General features: G+C 48.3%; 2 protein-coding genes across 2 annotated transcripts; one reads left to right on the top strand and one right to left on the bottom strand.

Annotated features, from left to right (window-relative positions):
• Positions 1-6,224: 6,224 nt before the first annotated feature.
• LOC119103602 (asialoglycoprotein receptor 2) lies at positions 6,225-14,376 on the bottom strand. The gene is made up of 2 exons (XM_037227195.1): positions 13,509-14,376; positions 6,225-7,000 (listed from the first exon to the last, which is right to left on the bottom strand). Exon 1 carries the CDS (start codon positions 14,282-14,284, stop codon positions 13,688-13,690), a length of 597 nt encoding a protein of 198 aa, XP_037083090.1. The 5' UTR covers positions 14,285-14,376; the 3' UTR covers positions 6,225-7,000; positions 13,509-13,687.
• Positions 11,955-13,580, top strand: LOC119102731 (pulmonary surfactant-associated protein A-like). Its single transcript, XM_037226190.1, has 2 exons — positions 11,955-12,373; positions 13,577-13,580. Exons 1-2 carry the CDS (start codon positions 11,955-11,957, stop codon positions 13,578-13,580), a joined length of 423 nt encoding a protein of 140 aa, XP_037082085.1.
• Positions 14,377-16,813: the final 2,437 nt, after the last annotated feature.

Here is a 16,813-nt window from a genome sequence, read left to right as displayed (position 1 = left end):
CAACCAAACCATGGCGAAATGAAAAAAAAGGTTTTGGGTGAACACTGATCGCCGTAAACCGGGCTTTGCGCCTGTATCATTTTTACAGCCCGGGCTCGTACCGTTTAGGCTTCAGTGTCATGTATGTGATATTAGCTTGGAAAAAACCGCAATGGGTCGCTTCCCGGCTGTCTGCCAGCGTGTTCTTGCCAATTGGCCTCTTTCAACTGACCAACGTCACTGATCTTAGAACATCATAATTCCAAATTTGTTCAAAGAATGCCAAACTGATAGATGAAGAGATGTTGAAAACTTCGCATTGCTGCGAGCGTTCTTTTTTGGCCTGTGCTCCAAGAACAGTAAGGGAAGTCAACTTCCCATCACGACCGGGCGTGGGTTGTCGCATGAGTAAATTGGATCGGCACACTCTTAGATGCAGAATTTAAGTGTAATAGAGTAAATGTTTCGTTGCTTCGCGGTGAAAATGTTAACAGCGCAGCAACGCATCATTGCATCAGCGCATGCGCAACCTCAGCCAAGCCCGGGCGAATAAAACACTGCTATAAGGTGAAGGATTTGGGTACTCACTGGAGATATGTGCTGAGTCCAATCTTGGTTTTCGAAACGTAGATGTGGCCGTCAGCACATGCGTAGACGCGGCTGCCCCGTCGCCTACCTTCCCGCACCTCATACTCCATGATAGTCTTGAGGGCAAGGCGTACCACAACCAGGACCGTGTGATGGCGCGATCACAACTGGCGCGATAATGCCGCGAGCGCACCGGCGCAGGGTCACCCTTTTACGACGCCGGCGAAAAATAGCTTTTCCCTCTGAAGACACCCAGACGATGTCCCCATGCGTCTAGGAGTCGCGTCCGATTCGGCCGACCGGGTACTCGCACATCCGTGCCGGTGGCGTGGTTTTCGAGCCAGCATTGTGCCATGCGACACTCCCCAAGACACTGTACCGACTGCGTAGCTCGAATCGCAGCAAACACGCCGCTAGGTTCGCAGCGTGTTCTTTCGCAGTTTTGCCCGATACGATTCCGACCAGCATATGCCGCATGTCTTGAACGTTGTTGACGTGTCTTGGTGTCCTCCGCGTCGCTGCGTTGCTTCTCATAAACATATTTTCAAATTTATTCCCTGACTTCTAGTACCGGCATGTGAAAACTGACTTGAATGACGACACTGATCTAGCATAACCTGGCTAACGTTTCGCTTCGCAAAAACATGCCGCGTACGGTAGATGTTGACACGGACCTCATATTATCATTTACAAAATTATTTCGAGCGCTTTTTATCATTTCGTTGTTCCAACCGTCGAAATGGTAAGTAACCTGAAATGCTCACGAGTGATCCTTTCCTTGGAAAATGATGATGATGCCTATCTGAGCTTTTTGGGCGAATCGACTGTAGGTGGTCATGCAGCACCCACAACTATCATATTCTACAGGGCCGTAAACTAAACAGGAGTATCAAAAAAATATTATTTAGTCTTGGCCAGGCATTATGTCATCGTGAAAATATCACCTAAAAATCTTATTGGTCGCAGGAGCGAGGGAAGTTGTCAAGAATGGGGGATGGGTCAGAGGCATTTGAGTCGTTTCTTTCCATGTACCGCCGGAAGCCTAGTGCTGAATTATCTCAGTTGCTGGGAAGTAGAATATATCCCCCAAGGTCCTCTCCCCCCCCCAAAAAAACGCCATCGTTACCTCGCCTATGCTTGGTCATATCGTCCCCACCCCGGCGTCCCGGTTGTTATGGTGGCGGCTGGCGGCCGGGGGTTGTTTGGCCCGTCCCGTTGCGAAGAGGTGGCTGCTCCCCCCCGCCGCCCCAGACAAGTTGGCGCGTGGGGAGGACGGCTCCTGGAAGTGTTTTGGTGAGCGTGCTGGGCGCATCGGTGAGTGTGCATTGTGCAATATCATTTCCGTTTCGTTCATTGTGCTGTCATGTGGCAGGACTCTTTTATATTGACTTGTTGTCTTTGATAACACCGGCCCACTTGCAGGGCCGCGCCATGTTGCTTGGAGAGCGAAAAGCCTTCCAATATTGTGCATCCTTGCCCACTTAGTGACGTGGAAACCCCTCCTATAGAAACATGAACCTCAATTAAAAAGTCGGTTCCAGTCATTGTGTACAGCGTCATATAAGGCTTATTTATGCATGGGTAAGAAATCTCTCTCCCCTCATTGAAGAAGGCTTTAGACGAGGTCCTGGGCCTGCGTGATTTTTTTCTTGTGCAACAATACATTTGCGATATATCTCGCCTGTTTCTTCTGATGTACTTGCTTGCAATATGCGAACGATGCGTTGTTGGTGTTTTCGGCTTGCGGCCCTTTTTGCGTATTTTCTCCGGCAGGATGAAGCTCGCTGTTGCGGATATTGATGGCAGCGGGATGGACATCAACTTCAGCCCTTCGTTAGCTGGGGAGGTGCCCTGCTGTTGAACTGATGGGCTGCTGCTGAGAACGCAGCTACTCTGCTCTGGATGGCTGTTTGAGGAGTGCTGCTGGCCGCCCGGAAGCTTTCAGTCTGCCAGCAAGCTGGCACAGCAATCAGAGGCCTCTGCCAGTCATCTGGTGCTGCTCCAGAATCATCATTTTTAGGAAAGTAGGCATTGTGCCATATGGGTCCGTAATGTTCAGTTCGTGCTTCACGAACAATTCTGCCAAAATCTACGTCGATGATTTCCTTGCCACGATTATTGGTAACTCCATACCATGGACATGGCAAAGATAAAATCTGCTATATTTCTCTGAGCACTTTCGCAGGCAACAGTAACAAACCAAGTTTTCGAATTGTGTCATAAAAAAGGAAATTGGCACTCTTTTTCACACAAAGCATTCTCACAGCAGTCTTTCAAACTGGGCTGGCGGTGTTTGCCAGGAATCTGCTGTTTTATTCTTTATTGCATGTATTTTTATTAAGTGCGCCTTTTCATCCTTGGCTGCTTTCGTTGCCATCAGCCACAATCCATTCATTCCGGGGGCAAACAGCGAGTGCCTAAAACGACCCAAACTCACCCTTTAATGACTGAAGTGGATCGGAAACCAACCGCTTTAGAATAAGAAATTACTATCGAGATAATATCGTATTCTCACATCGACCGATGACAGTCACTATGCTCCAATCTGTTTAATCATGGCAATGACAAGCTTGTTAGCATCGTCCTGGTGAATTAAACTACAACGCTTCATTTCTTTTTATGGATTATGCCGTTATCTCATAAATGGCACCATGGATGGTTTGGTGTCGTTATTGTGACCGTATGAAGACTAAGTCAAGTTTGCTTTCAGGCAAGCACTCCATGCAAGAGGCCTTACGTAAACGTTTCCCATACAAGTACCCCGAGCAAGTGCGTGTGTAGTGCATTTCTGCACTGCTATTCGGCATAGCTACGTTCGTTATTATCAACCTCGGCAAATGACTTAACATAAAATCAGTTCTTTTGAGTAGTAAACTCTGTTTATATGAAAAATCATCGTCGCTCACGTTGAGGAGCAGTAATCTGAGGAACCAAAGATCGTTATTTTCAGGGGCCATCCTGCGCAGCACACCGCGCTACGGTGTCTCCCGCAACAAAACGAAATAGGTAGCAGGAAAATGGTTTCCGCTGGAGAGACCGCGACGACGGCACGAAACACTGCGCTGACGACTGCACCAACGGCAACGCATGGCATTCGTTGAATAATTCGGTGATTATCGCATTGGGCATGATAACAGAGAAGTGTATGTTTTGTGCAATGGGCGACTCTGGACATGGTGTCCGATAATCTGCACTTGCGTTGCAGCAAGTTGGTGGCAAGCGACAAGCAGGTGATGCGCAGTCAATAGGTCACAGCATCGACCGCAAGGCGGTCTGTCGCCAGCCAATGCTATGGCGGTGTGTAACATATGTGTGTCATATGCGTTGTTGGCACAGGGCAAGTTCCTCCCTCGTATTGTTGCGGAAACGCAACTGCAACTTCCGATACGGGGTTTCACTGAGTTCAGCTTGTTGGCGCTGTCCCAGTGGTGCGCCGCCATCGCTCCCGCATAAAAGACGACACCACGGCGTACGTGTCCTGAGTTGGTTGTGGTATTACAGGAGTGTGTGTCCCAATCGTAGTGCGATTTGCCGCGGCATCAGCAAGATCATTTCCTTAGATCCCCACGTGACTTGGGACGCAACACAGTAGCGGACCGTTTTTCCTGTTCGAACCAGAAGGGTAAGACGTGTCTGAATGTCCTGGACCCGTAGATTCGACGTGGAGAAGCCGCAAACAGCCAGGAGGCTGCTCATGGTGTCGGAAAGAGCCAAATGAAGATCGCTAGCGCCAAGTTTTTAAAACAAAGTTTTGATGATGGCTGTCAGCTCGGAAGTGAAAACTGACGCGTGTGTAGCCCGCGCAAATGGCCGTGTTTTATAGCCACATACAACAGCGCTTCCTATGCCTGCATGCGTCGTAACACAATCCGTGTAAGTCGTCAAATATCCGTCAAAGAAGACCATGCACTTTAAGGCCGTGTTTCCAAGTTCTATCGCGATTACGCTGTTTTCGTGTTTGATAAGGAACGTCCACTTTTGGCGACGCTTGCTTCCAAGGGGCAATTCCTTTCTTTAGATTTGATTACACCTCATAAGTTGAAACCGCCACATTGTCGTGACTGTTGGAGTGGCCTTCGTAAGCCGCACGAAAATGTTGCTTTGTAGATGGAATAATCTGGGAACTGCGCTAGCTTGCACGTGTGGCTCAGTCCCAGCACCTGCCTTCGCAATGCTAGTGGGGTGCTCCTGAGCCTCTACCAGGAGACTATCATGTCAATGATCAGACTATATATGATATTCGCCTGCGGTTTCCGCAAAACAGACAAACCTATTCCACGGGACCGGCGATTGATCGTGGGACGTAACCGGTTATTTCTGCGCCTTGCATCAAATGTCGCCTTTGAATGATGGCAGGACGCACTGCCGTTGTATTAAACAACATTGCATTGTATCGAACACTGACAAACGGTCGGTGCCGGCCAAATCAATTCTCCTGACCCGCGAACACAAGACGCTCAATCTATGCCACGTGATCTATTTCACATGGCTGTGAATGTGATAGGTTTGGACGTCTGGACGTCCAAACCCTCTGACCTGTATTCATGAGAATGCGTGAATACAGTAGAAGATTCACGTGAATGCTTCGCAATGCTAATGGGGGCTCGTGCGCTTCTACCAGACGACATGGACGACGTTCGAAAAGCCCCTGTGGTCATGCGTAGTGCGACGTAGTGCGCCGTGTTCAAAGTGCGTTTGCAGGTCTGTTGTACCGTCATAAATAAAGCAGTTGTAGTCAAGTCTTTAAAGAATGAGGGAACGACAGAGGTGAGAGCGTACTCCTATAAACACCGTATGACGTACGTCCCACGGACGCTAAGGTGTTAAGGGATTTTAAACATTCGTCGCGGAGGCTTTTGTGTGCATTCAGTATGTTACCTGTCGGTCAAATCGTATACCTACAGATTTTCTTGGAGAGGGTACGTTGGTTACAGGGCTGTTGGTTACATGAGGATACCCAGGGTCATTTCAGGTACTTGTTTCAAGTTTGACATTGCGTGACATCAGTGAAACCGAACGTCACGATCTAGAGATGTAAAATATTTTCAGGAACGAGTTCACATGGGGCCTTGCCCACCATATTGGTGTTGCTATGTTCATTAATTTTTAGTATTTCACGGGGTTGATTGACTACCAGAGGGCATCTTATTCAAGCTGCCACCAGAGCGTATTTGAAAAAGATGAGATGTAAGCCACTTCGTTGTCTCGAAACATTTCACGACAAAGTGGAAAATGTGACCGTTTATTGGACATGAGTACAGCACACCCACCTACCAACAACAAAAAAGCGCCCCACAACTTCGGCCCTGTTTGCAGTTTATCTGCTTGTCATCGGAACATCACTGCTCTTCACTTGAAGCACTAAAAGTGAAAAATAGAAAACGCCATGCTTAAACCAAAACCTTGATCTAAATCCAGGCTTACAATTGTTAGAAGTAACGAAATCCAAAACATTGAGCGGGGGGGGGGGGAGCTTAGAGGAAGCACGACCTCTCCGTCTGTCCTTGATAACTTACGAACCGTTTTCGCAACCAAAATCAAGGTTGAATGGTGTCGATAGTGGGCCATTTAACGATTTTGACGGCAGTAAAATTTTGGGTCAGATAAAGTATTGTGAATAAAAAATCTCACAAGGTCACATCAGGTCACGGTTGGTAAATTGTTAGATTCCGAGATGCACAACTTTAAATTCTTAAACAATGTCAGCCGGTACCTACCGATTGCAATGCGTCAGAATATGAGCGTTGAGCGTGGTCCAACGGCCATTGACCTGAATGCTCCCCTCCATTGGCCTCATGATGCATTTGGCAATGTTCAGCCGCCTCTGACTATCACGATAAATAGGTAGCCCACACGCACACCGGTATGCAGAACAGCAACACAAGCGTCTGACAGCGCACGCCAATATTCGTGCAGCCTATCGTAAAGACGTGATGACAATGATGATGACAATGATGACAATTCAGGCCTGTCTTTCTCAGCCCTCACATGGCGCCCAATTAATCACTAGAACATTATGCCAAGATAAGTAGCACTGCCGCGAACCGTGAGATGGGAATTGAGGGGAAGCGGAGCGGAAATAATTCTAAACCAAACGCAATCGGTCCCGACTCACAACGTGAATGATGCGACAGTCAACGGATAACGCAAAATACGATCACGAAGTAGCAACTCACAGAACGATCTTAACGTCTGGCGTTCTACGCTAGCTGCCTCTGCATATTGTGTGCTTCCATTGTCAAGGGGTGGAGGCCAGCCGGTCACCGTGCAGCAACAGGGTGACATCGGCTACCAGACAGTGAATCGATCTGTCGCCGGTTCGGGTCAATGTTCAGGCGGCCCAGCTGGGCGAAGGCGCATCCTGGCTACGGCACACTGGGTTGCCATACCCTCGCTGGTGAGCGTCTAGTTCTGGGTGCACCATTTTCATCACCTGCGAGAATGACAAGTGGTGATTCAGCCGCCAGCCATTATTGACGCGGGAAGCAGTCAGAGTAGATTTTGTCACTAGCAACCAGTGGCGTAGGCAGGGAGTCAGGGGACACGTGCTCCCCCGTTAGGTTATGAGGGGCCTCAGGGGTCTCTCCGGACTGACGATTAAAGGCTCATTGGCGGATCTGAGAGGCCGACCAGAGGTCATATTCAGGGGCCCAGCCCGCTAGGCCAAGCACTTCAATGCCAGCCAGAGTGCCCTTTGTGCCGATCGGCGGCCACCTGAGTGAGGGCATATAGGCCTTTAAGACACCCCCAAGGTCGCACAATTAAATCCTTGTCGGCATGGCCAAGGCCCCATTTCTCAAAAGGGGACGAAGCCGGGGCAAGCGATTTACATTGGTGGGGCCCTCTCATTTGTCATGGGTCCTCAGTGTCTAAAAGAGAGCTCTGTTTTGGCGAGGGGCCGAATCGGCCGGGACAGTGTTCGAGGAAGCCCGAAGGAAGTCTGGAGGGCTCACTGGGACCGACCATCAAGGACCCGATTAGAGGGCATAAGGGCTTAAAGACTTGCCGTTGTCTTATTCAGGAGCCAGGCGTGCGGGGTCAGCCCTCATGTGGCAGCCGGAATGTCATTTGCACCAATCGAGGACACCTGCATGTCCATATGGGCCTGAAGGTCCACCCAGCGGCTGTCACGGGCTGTCTGGGACCCATTTTCCAAGCGGGAAAAAGGCCTGGACCCACGATTCGCATTGGTGTGGGTTGCGTTTGCATGTTCAGAACACCCCGGTAGGACTGTGACCTCAGACGCCAGTCAGTAGGACTGTGACCTCAGACGCCAGTCAGAGGGCCTCCATTTGGGCCAGGACCACTGACAACGGACAGTCAAGCTGGTGAATCTCTCACCAAGCTGATGAAGCTTGTAGACTGCACTGAACAGCCAACCCTTCACCGACGACCGTGCACTTATACCCGTCGTTTAGTCCGCCATCTTGCCGGGTTTCGGCTACACATGTGATTAGCAGAAATTTCACCCTTTCCACTACTCACAATTCAAATAGACAAACTCTGTTGAGTTTGTCCATTCGAATGCGGCTCTATATTCAAGTCTCAGGAAGAGACTATACTCATCCCTGGGATAACCACGCAGAACACAGAACAACCGCAGCCCAACATCTTAGAGACCAACAAATGACTAAACACTAGCAAGCGACTCAAGACCCTAACAACCCAGTCGCCTACCGCAACGGCAGAGGGGACCATGTCTCAGGCTTCAGCTCGTACATACCCGCAATACCCTATCGGCCACTAGCGCCATCTGTAGAGCTCATGGTTAACTACAGCCTCCACGTAATACAATACGGGAAGTGTTCCATCGTGACTGCAGTGGCTCCGGAATACTAGCGGGTGGTTCGGTAGACTTTAGTAGACTGCACATCGCCCAGCTGTGCGGGTGAGAATCGTGTGCGACAAACCCGCTGCAGTCAGCTGATTTAGGAGTTACGAACATTAGGGGTTATGATACACTAGGTCTTACAATACATTAGGTGTTATGATATATTAGGAGTTGTGTGACATTAGAGGTTACGAGCGTTAGGAATTACGATACGTTGGGTCTTGCGACACATTAGGTGTTATGAGACACTAGGTGTTATGATACCTTAGGGAATATGATATATTAGGAGTTGTGTTACATTAGAGGCTACGAGCATTAGGGATTATAATACGTTAGGCGTTATGACACATTGGGAGTTACGATGCATTAGGAGTTGTGATGCATTAGGTGTTGTGATACATTAGGAGTTACGATACCTTAGGGGTTATGACACATTAGGTGCTACGTACATTAGGCGTTATGAAGCGCTAGCGGTTGTGATACATTAGGCGTTCCGATACATTAGTGGTTACACGCATTAGGGGTTTCGATACCGACCCAAATGTAAATGAAATGTACGAGGTCGCTGATGCGTACCAAAATCACGGAACAGATGCAAAACAAAGTTGCGGCGAAAGCTACAGGTCTCCAAAAAGGAATGATGCTGTTTAGAAGCATCCAAAAATGCATCACTGAAGCACCACATGAGGCTGAAGATTACAGCTGTCTAAAGATATGAGAACCTCAGTCATATGTTCAGAAGTTATACCACAAGAAATCTCACAATAAAGCTTATACAACTCTCCACGCTTTCCCGTTATGGTTTACTCAGTTGTTGGAATGTTGCCGAAAATTATTCATTAACGAAGGACAGTCATGATGGATGTTTTAGGAACCAGAAATAGGCATCTTTGAAAAGTTTAAGGTGATCAACCGATAGGCTTTTATCTGTGGATGTCCCCATTCCTTAAATGTTAGTGGGTGCTAGTTCGGTTTTAATGTCAGTTTATAGGAAATGTTAATGAATCCAGTGCGGTTTTAGTGCCGGTTTATAGCTATTATCAAAACGCAACAAAATTCTAAACTGGCTAACAGCCAACGTTGGTCGGAGCTCACCAACATTTGCGACAGCTACGCTCGTAGTTCTACTTCACAAGACATCATGTCGGGGAGCTAAGCATGTATTGAAACTGCTCAAGAATCCGAGCTAAGAAGAAATCCTAATGCATGCCCTAGGGCGTGCATCTGGATTGATAAGTACGAAAAGCTCCATCAGTCCAGCTTTGGTGTTTTTAACGTGCGCTCGGATGGCCACTTGCATACCCTTCGCTCGGGTCGGGGGTTAATTTAACTCCGCTGATATCTCAGGAACTACGAGAGCTAGAAACAATAGCTTTACAGAGTATGTTGCCCTGTAAATGAACTCATTTAAATACAATTTTGAGGTTTTTAGATCATGATCTTCGGGTAGAATCAGGTGAAACAAGGTCAAAGTCCAGGCTGGTCTCCGAAGGACTGCTGGAAGCTGGATAACTGTTCTAAGCAGAAATTCACATGCTCATCTAACGTCAGTGACATCGTTTGACCGTTTAAAGACTATGGTGACCAAAATCATACAAGACTGCTTTAAGCTTTGCATGTGGATAAGCAACAAAGATTACACTAGGCAGTATGTGCCTAAAAACAAAATATTGACCTGTCATTCTAGATCGGTGACCTATGCTGACCTTTCAAAAGTCCATGCAAGGTGTATAATGCGGTTCCTGTTAAGAATGAATTCGAAACGACGACCAGAAACTACCTCACAAGGCATGCCATAGAGTAATAAAATAGGCTCATTTTGACCTTGGTCTGACCTTTATTCCTGACCTTAGGTCAATGTAATTTTTTCATTTAATTGTAGTATTACCTAAGAGCGTATCTCCGAGATATATGGCTTCGTCTAACCATCCATTGTTGGATCAGATTGAACGATTCCCTAAAAATTGCCTTCGCTGAAACCATGGCCCAAATTTGGCCTGTCATAGATCAGCGACCTTACAAGGTATATCTAGATTTTTGATGCCAGACGATCCGCTATTCAATTGTCGAAAGCTATGCAAGTCGCAAACCACTACGGAAAAACCTTTGGAGTCAATTTGACCCCCACTCGAGCGCGTTTTAATGGAGTGTCCCACAATGGGGCGCATTCCAAAACCATACTCTAGTGAAACCTTATAACCAGCTTCCTCTAATAACGCATTGGTTAGTACCACTTCAGCACCTTCATAACATAATCAGGGGCTGCCGATTCCAATTAATTTTTAGTCCAAATAACGCTGCTAATGCTTTTTAACAGAACTACTCTTCTTTCCTCGCCCTAAAGGTACCAGATCGCTTTAATCTTGTCATATGAATAAACATTTGTTCTGATTTGTTAGTTTATTAAGCATGAGGGACTGCGGTAGGCGGTGCATTCTTACAACAAAAGGTCAGTCTGGGTCATTTTGGTCCAGTGACTAATCCTAGCGTTTCAGAAATCCACAAAAGATGTATTTGTGGTCCGCGTTACAAAGAAATTTGAAATGAATGTTATAAGCTATCCCGTAAAGCAAAATCGTCAGTAAAAAACAGGTTGGTCTTTAACATGGTTCTGGCCTTCATGTCTGACACTCGGTTAAAAGGGTTTGTTTTAACCCTAAATTTAACAGTTTCTTGGTTAAAAAATATCTCAAAGATGCATTATTTCGTCTAACACCCCTCTGTCGCATCAGATTGAACGATTCTCCAGAAATTGTCTTTGCCGACAGCCAAAGATCAGTGGCCTGACAAGGTACATGTAAGCTCCGCCGCACCGTTTGAATATCATGTTATAAAAACACTTTGAGGGGGATACACTGCCTCCCCCCCCCTTCACCCATGCGCGCGTTAACTAGCATGCAACTACTTGTCCACTGGCTCATTGCTGTCGAAGTCCAAGTGATCCAGAACATTCGTCAACAGATGTATGTGAATACGCTGCCAGTCTGACAAACGATGTAAGCATGACTGATGGGTCTCCAACTGCTGTTTTAGCACGGGCAGTGGTGCCTCATCATTTGCGGGTGAATTTAGGCGGTCGAGTGCAGGCGGGTTTGTGTGAGGGCGCATTTAAAGCTGCAGTCCAGTCGCTGTGGCCTTTAATCTCGCCCGTCCGGCTTCATTGCAGATTACTCAAAACCGGACGAAAACCGGTCATGCACTTCCTTCAAAAATGGCATGCACCAACTGAGCGACCAGCGTTATGTAAGTGCTTACAGTGGCGGAGCCAGTTAAGAAAAGGGAAGCAACGGGCGACGAAACCACCAAGACTATGAAAAAGCGGATTTTTCGTCGGCATGGCTTTCCTGTAAGTGATGCGAAAATAGGAGCTTCGTCCCTTCCAGCTGACTTCCTTCGATGCTGAATATGCCCATGGTCACCACCAGCCTCCGGAGAACTGGGATGTGTCAGTGGATTATAAGAGGTTCGGGCAGAAGGGCATCGCAGAGTGCGGTGCTTCGCAGACAGAGAAGCAGAGCATTACGCGGTTAAGTGTCGCTCGGGTACAGTGCGGACCATGCCCCGTCGCGCCGTTGCCTGCTGGATGGTGCCGCTGGCGGTGCTCGTCTGCCTCTGGGAGTGCGGCGCCGACCGGTACACCGCTAAAACACTGCGGCTGTACCTCAAGGAAGCCATCGCCGAGGCGCTGCTTGAACATCGCAGTGATCTCCTGCAGCCGGAGACAGCACCGACCACCTCACAGTCCGGGTGTGCGAAGCAGTTCATACCGTGCGCCGGCCGCTGCTACCGGCGGCTGTCCCCGGCCATCACGTATGAACAAGCTGAACAGGCGTGCGCGCAGGTCAACTCGCACCTGGCGGTGCCGCGCACTCGTGACGAGAACCTATGCGCCGCCGGTCTGGCCCGCAACCGGCACATCTGGCTGGGAATTACCGATCAGCTCACCGAGGGAGTGTTTGTCGACATCTTTGGTCGGTCGGTGACAGAAGAGCTTACCCAGATGTGGTCCGCAAATCAACCAGACAACCACAATGATACAGAAGACTGTGTGGAGATCTGGCCGGAAAACGCATATAATTTTGGCTCCAGGTTCGCCGAGTGGAATGACAAGCCATGCTTTCATCTGGGATACCCAATGTGCCAATCGGCATGAGAAGAAACACGTAGTTGGAGAAGGTGAAGAAAGGCCTAGCCACTTGCTGAGAAGTTTGACTCGCGTGGCTGCACCGGGGCACACTGATAGCAAGAGAACCAAGTGTTTTGACGTAAAGCATCATCAGTTGCATAGTTGAGCAAATTTTGCACGGTAAAGTGGTGCAAAACGTCTCGCGTGGTAAAAACCCTACGCTGATAGCTCTAAAACTTGATGCCCTGAGCAAAATGTGTAATGCACAGGCTGAGAAAAAGTTTTCACGCGTTTCAAAGCGTTACGTGTGTTTCAAATGGATGCGGATGTTTGCGTGACAACGAAGGTGAGAACTTTGCATTATGTGGGTATGTCTTCCGCTTTTCTTGTTGCAGTTCGCCCATAGCAGCGTTTTGAACTGAAAAAAGGTAGGGAAAGTTGTAAGGGTTGTTATGAGCTTCCTCCTGCCATAACTTCTGAGCATATTCCAAGATTCTCATATCTCCAGACAGCTGTAATCTTCAGCCTCATGTGTATGGTGCCTCAGTGATATATTTTTAGATGTTTTTTTAACAGCCTAATTCCTTTTTGGGGATCCGTACCTTCCGCTGTGAGTCTTTCCTGCATCTGTTCCGTTGATTTTGGCACGCATCAGCGACCTCGTACATTTCATTGCCCTTGGTCGTTGAAGTTATGTCAGTCATCACATTTGTCGACCTGTTCTTAATACCTACGCAGGCTGCACCTGACCACCAGCGTTGTTTCAATATACTTAAATACATGATATCGCTAGGGTTGAACTGCAACGAAAAAATGACAGAAATGCTCACATGATATCCCGTTCTTACCTCCGTTTCCAAGGAAACAGCCGCATTCATACCAATTTCATGTAGCCGGATAAAACATGGTCTGTTTCCCATCCTGTACATTACATGCTTTACTCAGGACATGCAATTTTGCAGCTATCGGCGTGGGGTGTTTTACCCTGCGAGGCGTCTTGCACCGTCGTACCGCACCCACATTGCTGAAATATAAAACCGGTGGTCCTTCAGGTAGCTGTACTTGGATCACTTGGTAAAACGTACTCCGGTGTAGCCGCGTAATTCAGACTTCTCAGCAGGTGGCTAGGCATTATATCAACCTCTCGAACTACAGGTTTCTTATCATGCCAATTGACACATTGGGTATCCCAGTTCAGAGCAGTGTTTGTCATTCCATTCGGCGAACTTGGAACCGAGATTAAATGCGTTTTCCGGCCAAATCTCAACACAATCTTCTGTACCATTGTAGTTGTCTGGTTGGCTTGCGGACCACACCTGGGTAAGCTCTTCTGTCACCGACCGGCCGAAGGTGTCGACAAACACTCCCTCGGTGAGCTGATCGGTAATTCCCAGCCAGATGTGCCGGTTGCGGGCCAGACCGGCGGCGCATAGGTTCTCGTCACGAGTGCGCGGCACCGCCAGGTGCGAGTTGACCTGCGCGCACGCCTGTTCAGCTTGTTCATACGTGACGGCCGGGGACAGCCGCCGGTAGCAGCGGCCGGCGCACGGCACGAACTGCTTCGGGCACCCGCACTGTGAGGTGGTCGGAGCTGTCTCCGGCGGCAGGAACTCACTGCGGTGTTCAAGCAGCGCCTCAGCGATGGCTTCCTTGAGGTAGCGCCGCAGTGTTTTGGCGGTGTACCGGTCGGCGCCGCACTCCCAGAGGCAGACGAGCACGGCCAGCGGCACCATCCAGCGGGCAACGGCGCGACGGGGCATGGTCCGCACTGTACCCGAGCGACACTTATCCGCGTAATGCTCTGCTTCTCTGTCTGCGGAGCACCGCACTCCGCGATACCCTTCTGCTCGAACCTCTTAGAACCCACTGACACATCCCCAGTTCTCCGGAGGCTAGTGGTGACCATGGGCGAATTCAGCATCAAATACCATGAGGAGTAAAACTCCTATCGCTGCATTCCCTACATCCCGGTGAAAAATAAGGAAACCATGCTTTTCGTCGTCTTGATGCTGTTTTGGTTCCTCCCCAATCATCCCACTGGCTCCGCCACTGCACGCCGTTGTACCACACCGGCCATGCCGGTTTTAGTCCGGTTTTGCGCCCTAGCAATAGAGCCACACGGGCCAGATGAAATGTTGCGGCGACCAGACTGCACACTAAGAATGTGCCGGCAAATAAACACGCCTGCACTCAGTCCAGCCAATTCTCCCGCGACAAAGGAGGCACCGCCGGACTATGTCCGTAAACAACCGACTGGGAGCCCCAGCCCCGTTTGCATCGCCAGCTGGTGCTGCCTGGCGGCATGGCCTGCGGTCCTGCACCTCTTATGTGGAGAGTTAAGCACAAACTGACTTTGTAATATTGCCTGTTTTGGTCTTCGAAATGCGTGGTAAGATGTACCGAATTTCTTGTTGAGTTACACAAGCAAGGCTTCATTTAAAAGCGACGGTAGTCATAGTAGTGATGAAGTTGAGAGATATTGACGTTATTTGTGGTGCGCCTTCGTCTCTTGCGAATTCTGGCGAGCGCTTTTCATCTGGTACGGCAGGTTAAAGTTTCACGACTTAGCAGACCAAGGTCTGATTCGCTCCAGTTGTTGATCGAGCTCTAACTTCAGCGGCGGCAAGCACTTCTATTGGTTGGGAGAAGTCTAATAGAAGTGCATAGAGACGGAGATACCCACGAAGGCGGGCGCCTTGTAACATGATGCGGCTTAAGCTCTATTACACCGTGTGTACCTCTTAAACATAAGCGAACAATGAAGTTGAGATATATATTAGACGATGATTTTCCGAATCGTACCGAAAGGTGAAGCCTTACATGAATGGGCACATTAGAATGTACTGTAAAGAAAATGTGTGCATAATTTGCCCCACAATGGATCATGAATGATATAGGCGTATCAACAGGAAAACGAATAATGGCTGAAATGCAAGGCACTGATTGCACGATGTCTGTCGGTAAAACACCTAAAACACCAAAGTAAAAGGGCAGAACGCGAACGTGAATCAACCTCACCCCGGTGTGGTCTGCAAGTCAACCAGACAGCAACAATGGCACAGGAGACTGCGTGGAGACCTGGCCGAAAGAACCATTTAGTCTCGGCTCCAGGTTCGCCGAGTGGAAAGACAAACAATTTTCAGAACTAGGATTCCCAATGTACCAGTTGGCATCAGAAGAAACCTGTAGTTTGAGAGGTTGAAGAAATGCCTAGCCACCTGCTGAGAAGTCTGACATACGCGGCTACACCGGAGTACGTTTTACCAAGTGATCCAAGTACAGCTACCTGGAGGACCACCGGTTTTATATTTCAGCAATGTGGGTGCGGTCCGACGGTGCAAGACGCCTCGCAGGGTAAAACACCCCACTCCGATAGCTGCAAAATTGCATGTCCTGAGTAAAGCATGTAGTACACAGGATGGGAAACAGACCGTGTTTTATCCGGCTACATGAATTTTAGGGGCATGCGGCTGTTGACTTGGACGCGAAGATAAGAACCTTGTATTGTGTGGGCATTTATCTTATTGTTTTCGATGCAGTTCACCGCTAGCCATATCATGGAATTAAGGATATTAAAGTAAAACTGGTGGCCAGGTGCTGTCCGTGTGGGTATTACGAATAGGTCCACAAATATGATGACTGTCATAACTTCAACAACCAAGGGGTCGAAATGTACGTATGAAATGAAATGTAAATGAAATGTACGAGGTCGCTGATGCGTGCCAAAATCACGGAACAGATGCAAAACAAAGTTGCAGCGAAAGCTACAGGTCTCCGAAAAGGAATGATGCTGTTTAGAAGCATCCAAAAGTGCATCACTGAAGCACTACATGAGGCTGAAGATTACAGCTGTCTAAAGATATGAGAACCTCAGTCATATGTTCAGAAGTTATACCACAAGAAATCTCACAATAAAGCTTATACAACTCTCCACGCTTTCCCGTTATGGTTTACTCAGTTGTTGGAATGTTGCCGAAAATTATTCATTAACGAAGGACAGTCATGATGGGTGTTTTAGGAACCGGAAATAGGCATCTTTGAAAAGTTTAAGGTGATCAACCGATAGGCTTTTATCTGTGGATGTTTCCATTCCTTAAATGTTAGTGGGTGCTAGTTCGGTTTTAATGTCAGTTTATAGGAAATGTTAATGAATCCAGTGCGGTTTTAGTGCCGGTTTATAGCTATTATCAAAACGCAACAAAATTCTAATCTGGATAACAGCCAACGTTCGTCGGAGCTTACCAACATTTGCGACAGCTACGCTCGTAGTTCTACTTCACAAGACATCA

The sequence above is a fragment of the Pollicipes pollicipes genome, unplaced genomic scaffold (assembly GCF_011947565.3).
Source record: "Pollicipes pollicipes isolate AB1234 unplaced genomic scaffold, Ppol_2.1 Scaffold_5724;HRSCAF=6776_pilon_pilon_pilon, whole genome shotgun sequence".
NCBI classification, from domain to species: Eukaryota; Metazoa; Arthropoda; class Thecostraca; order Pollicipedomorpha; family Pollicipedidae; genus Pollicipes; species Pollicipes pollicipes.
Note: the sequence above shows the minus strand (reverse complement) of the source record. Positions and strands in the feature narration are given on the sequence as shown.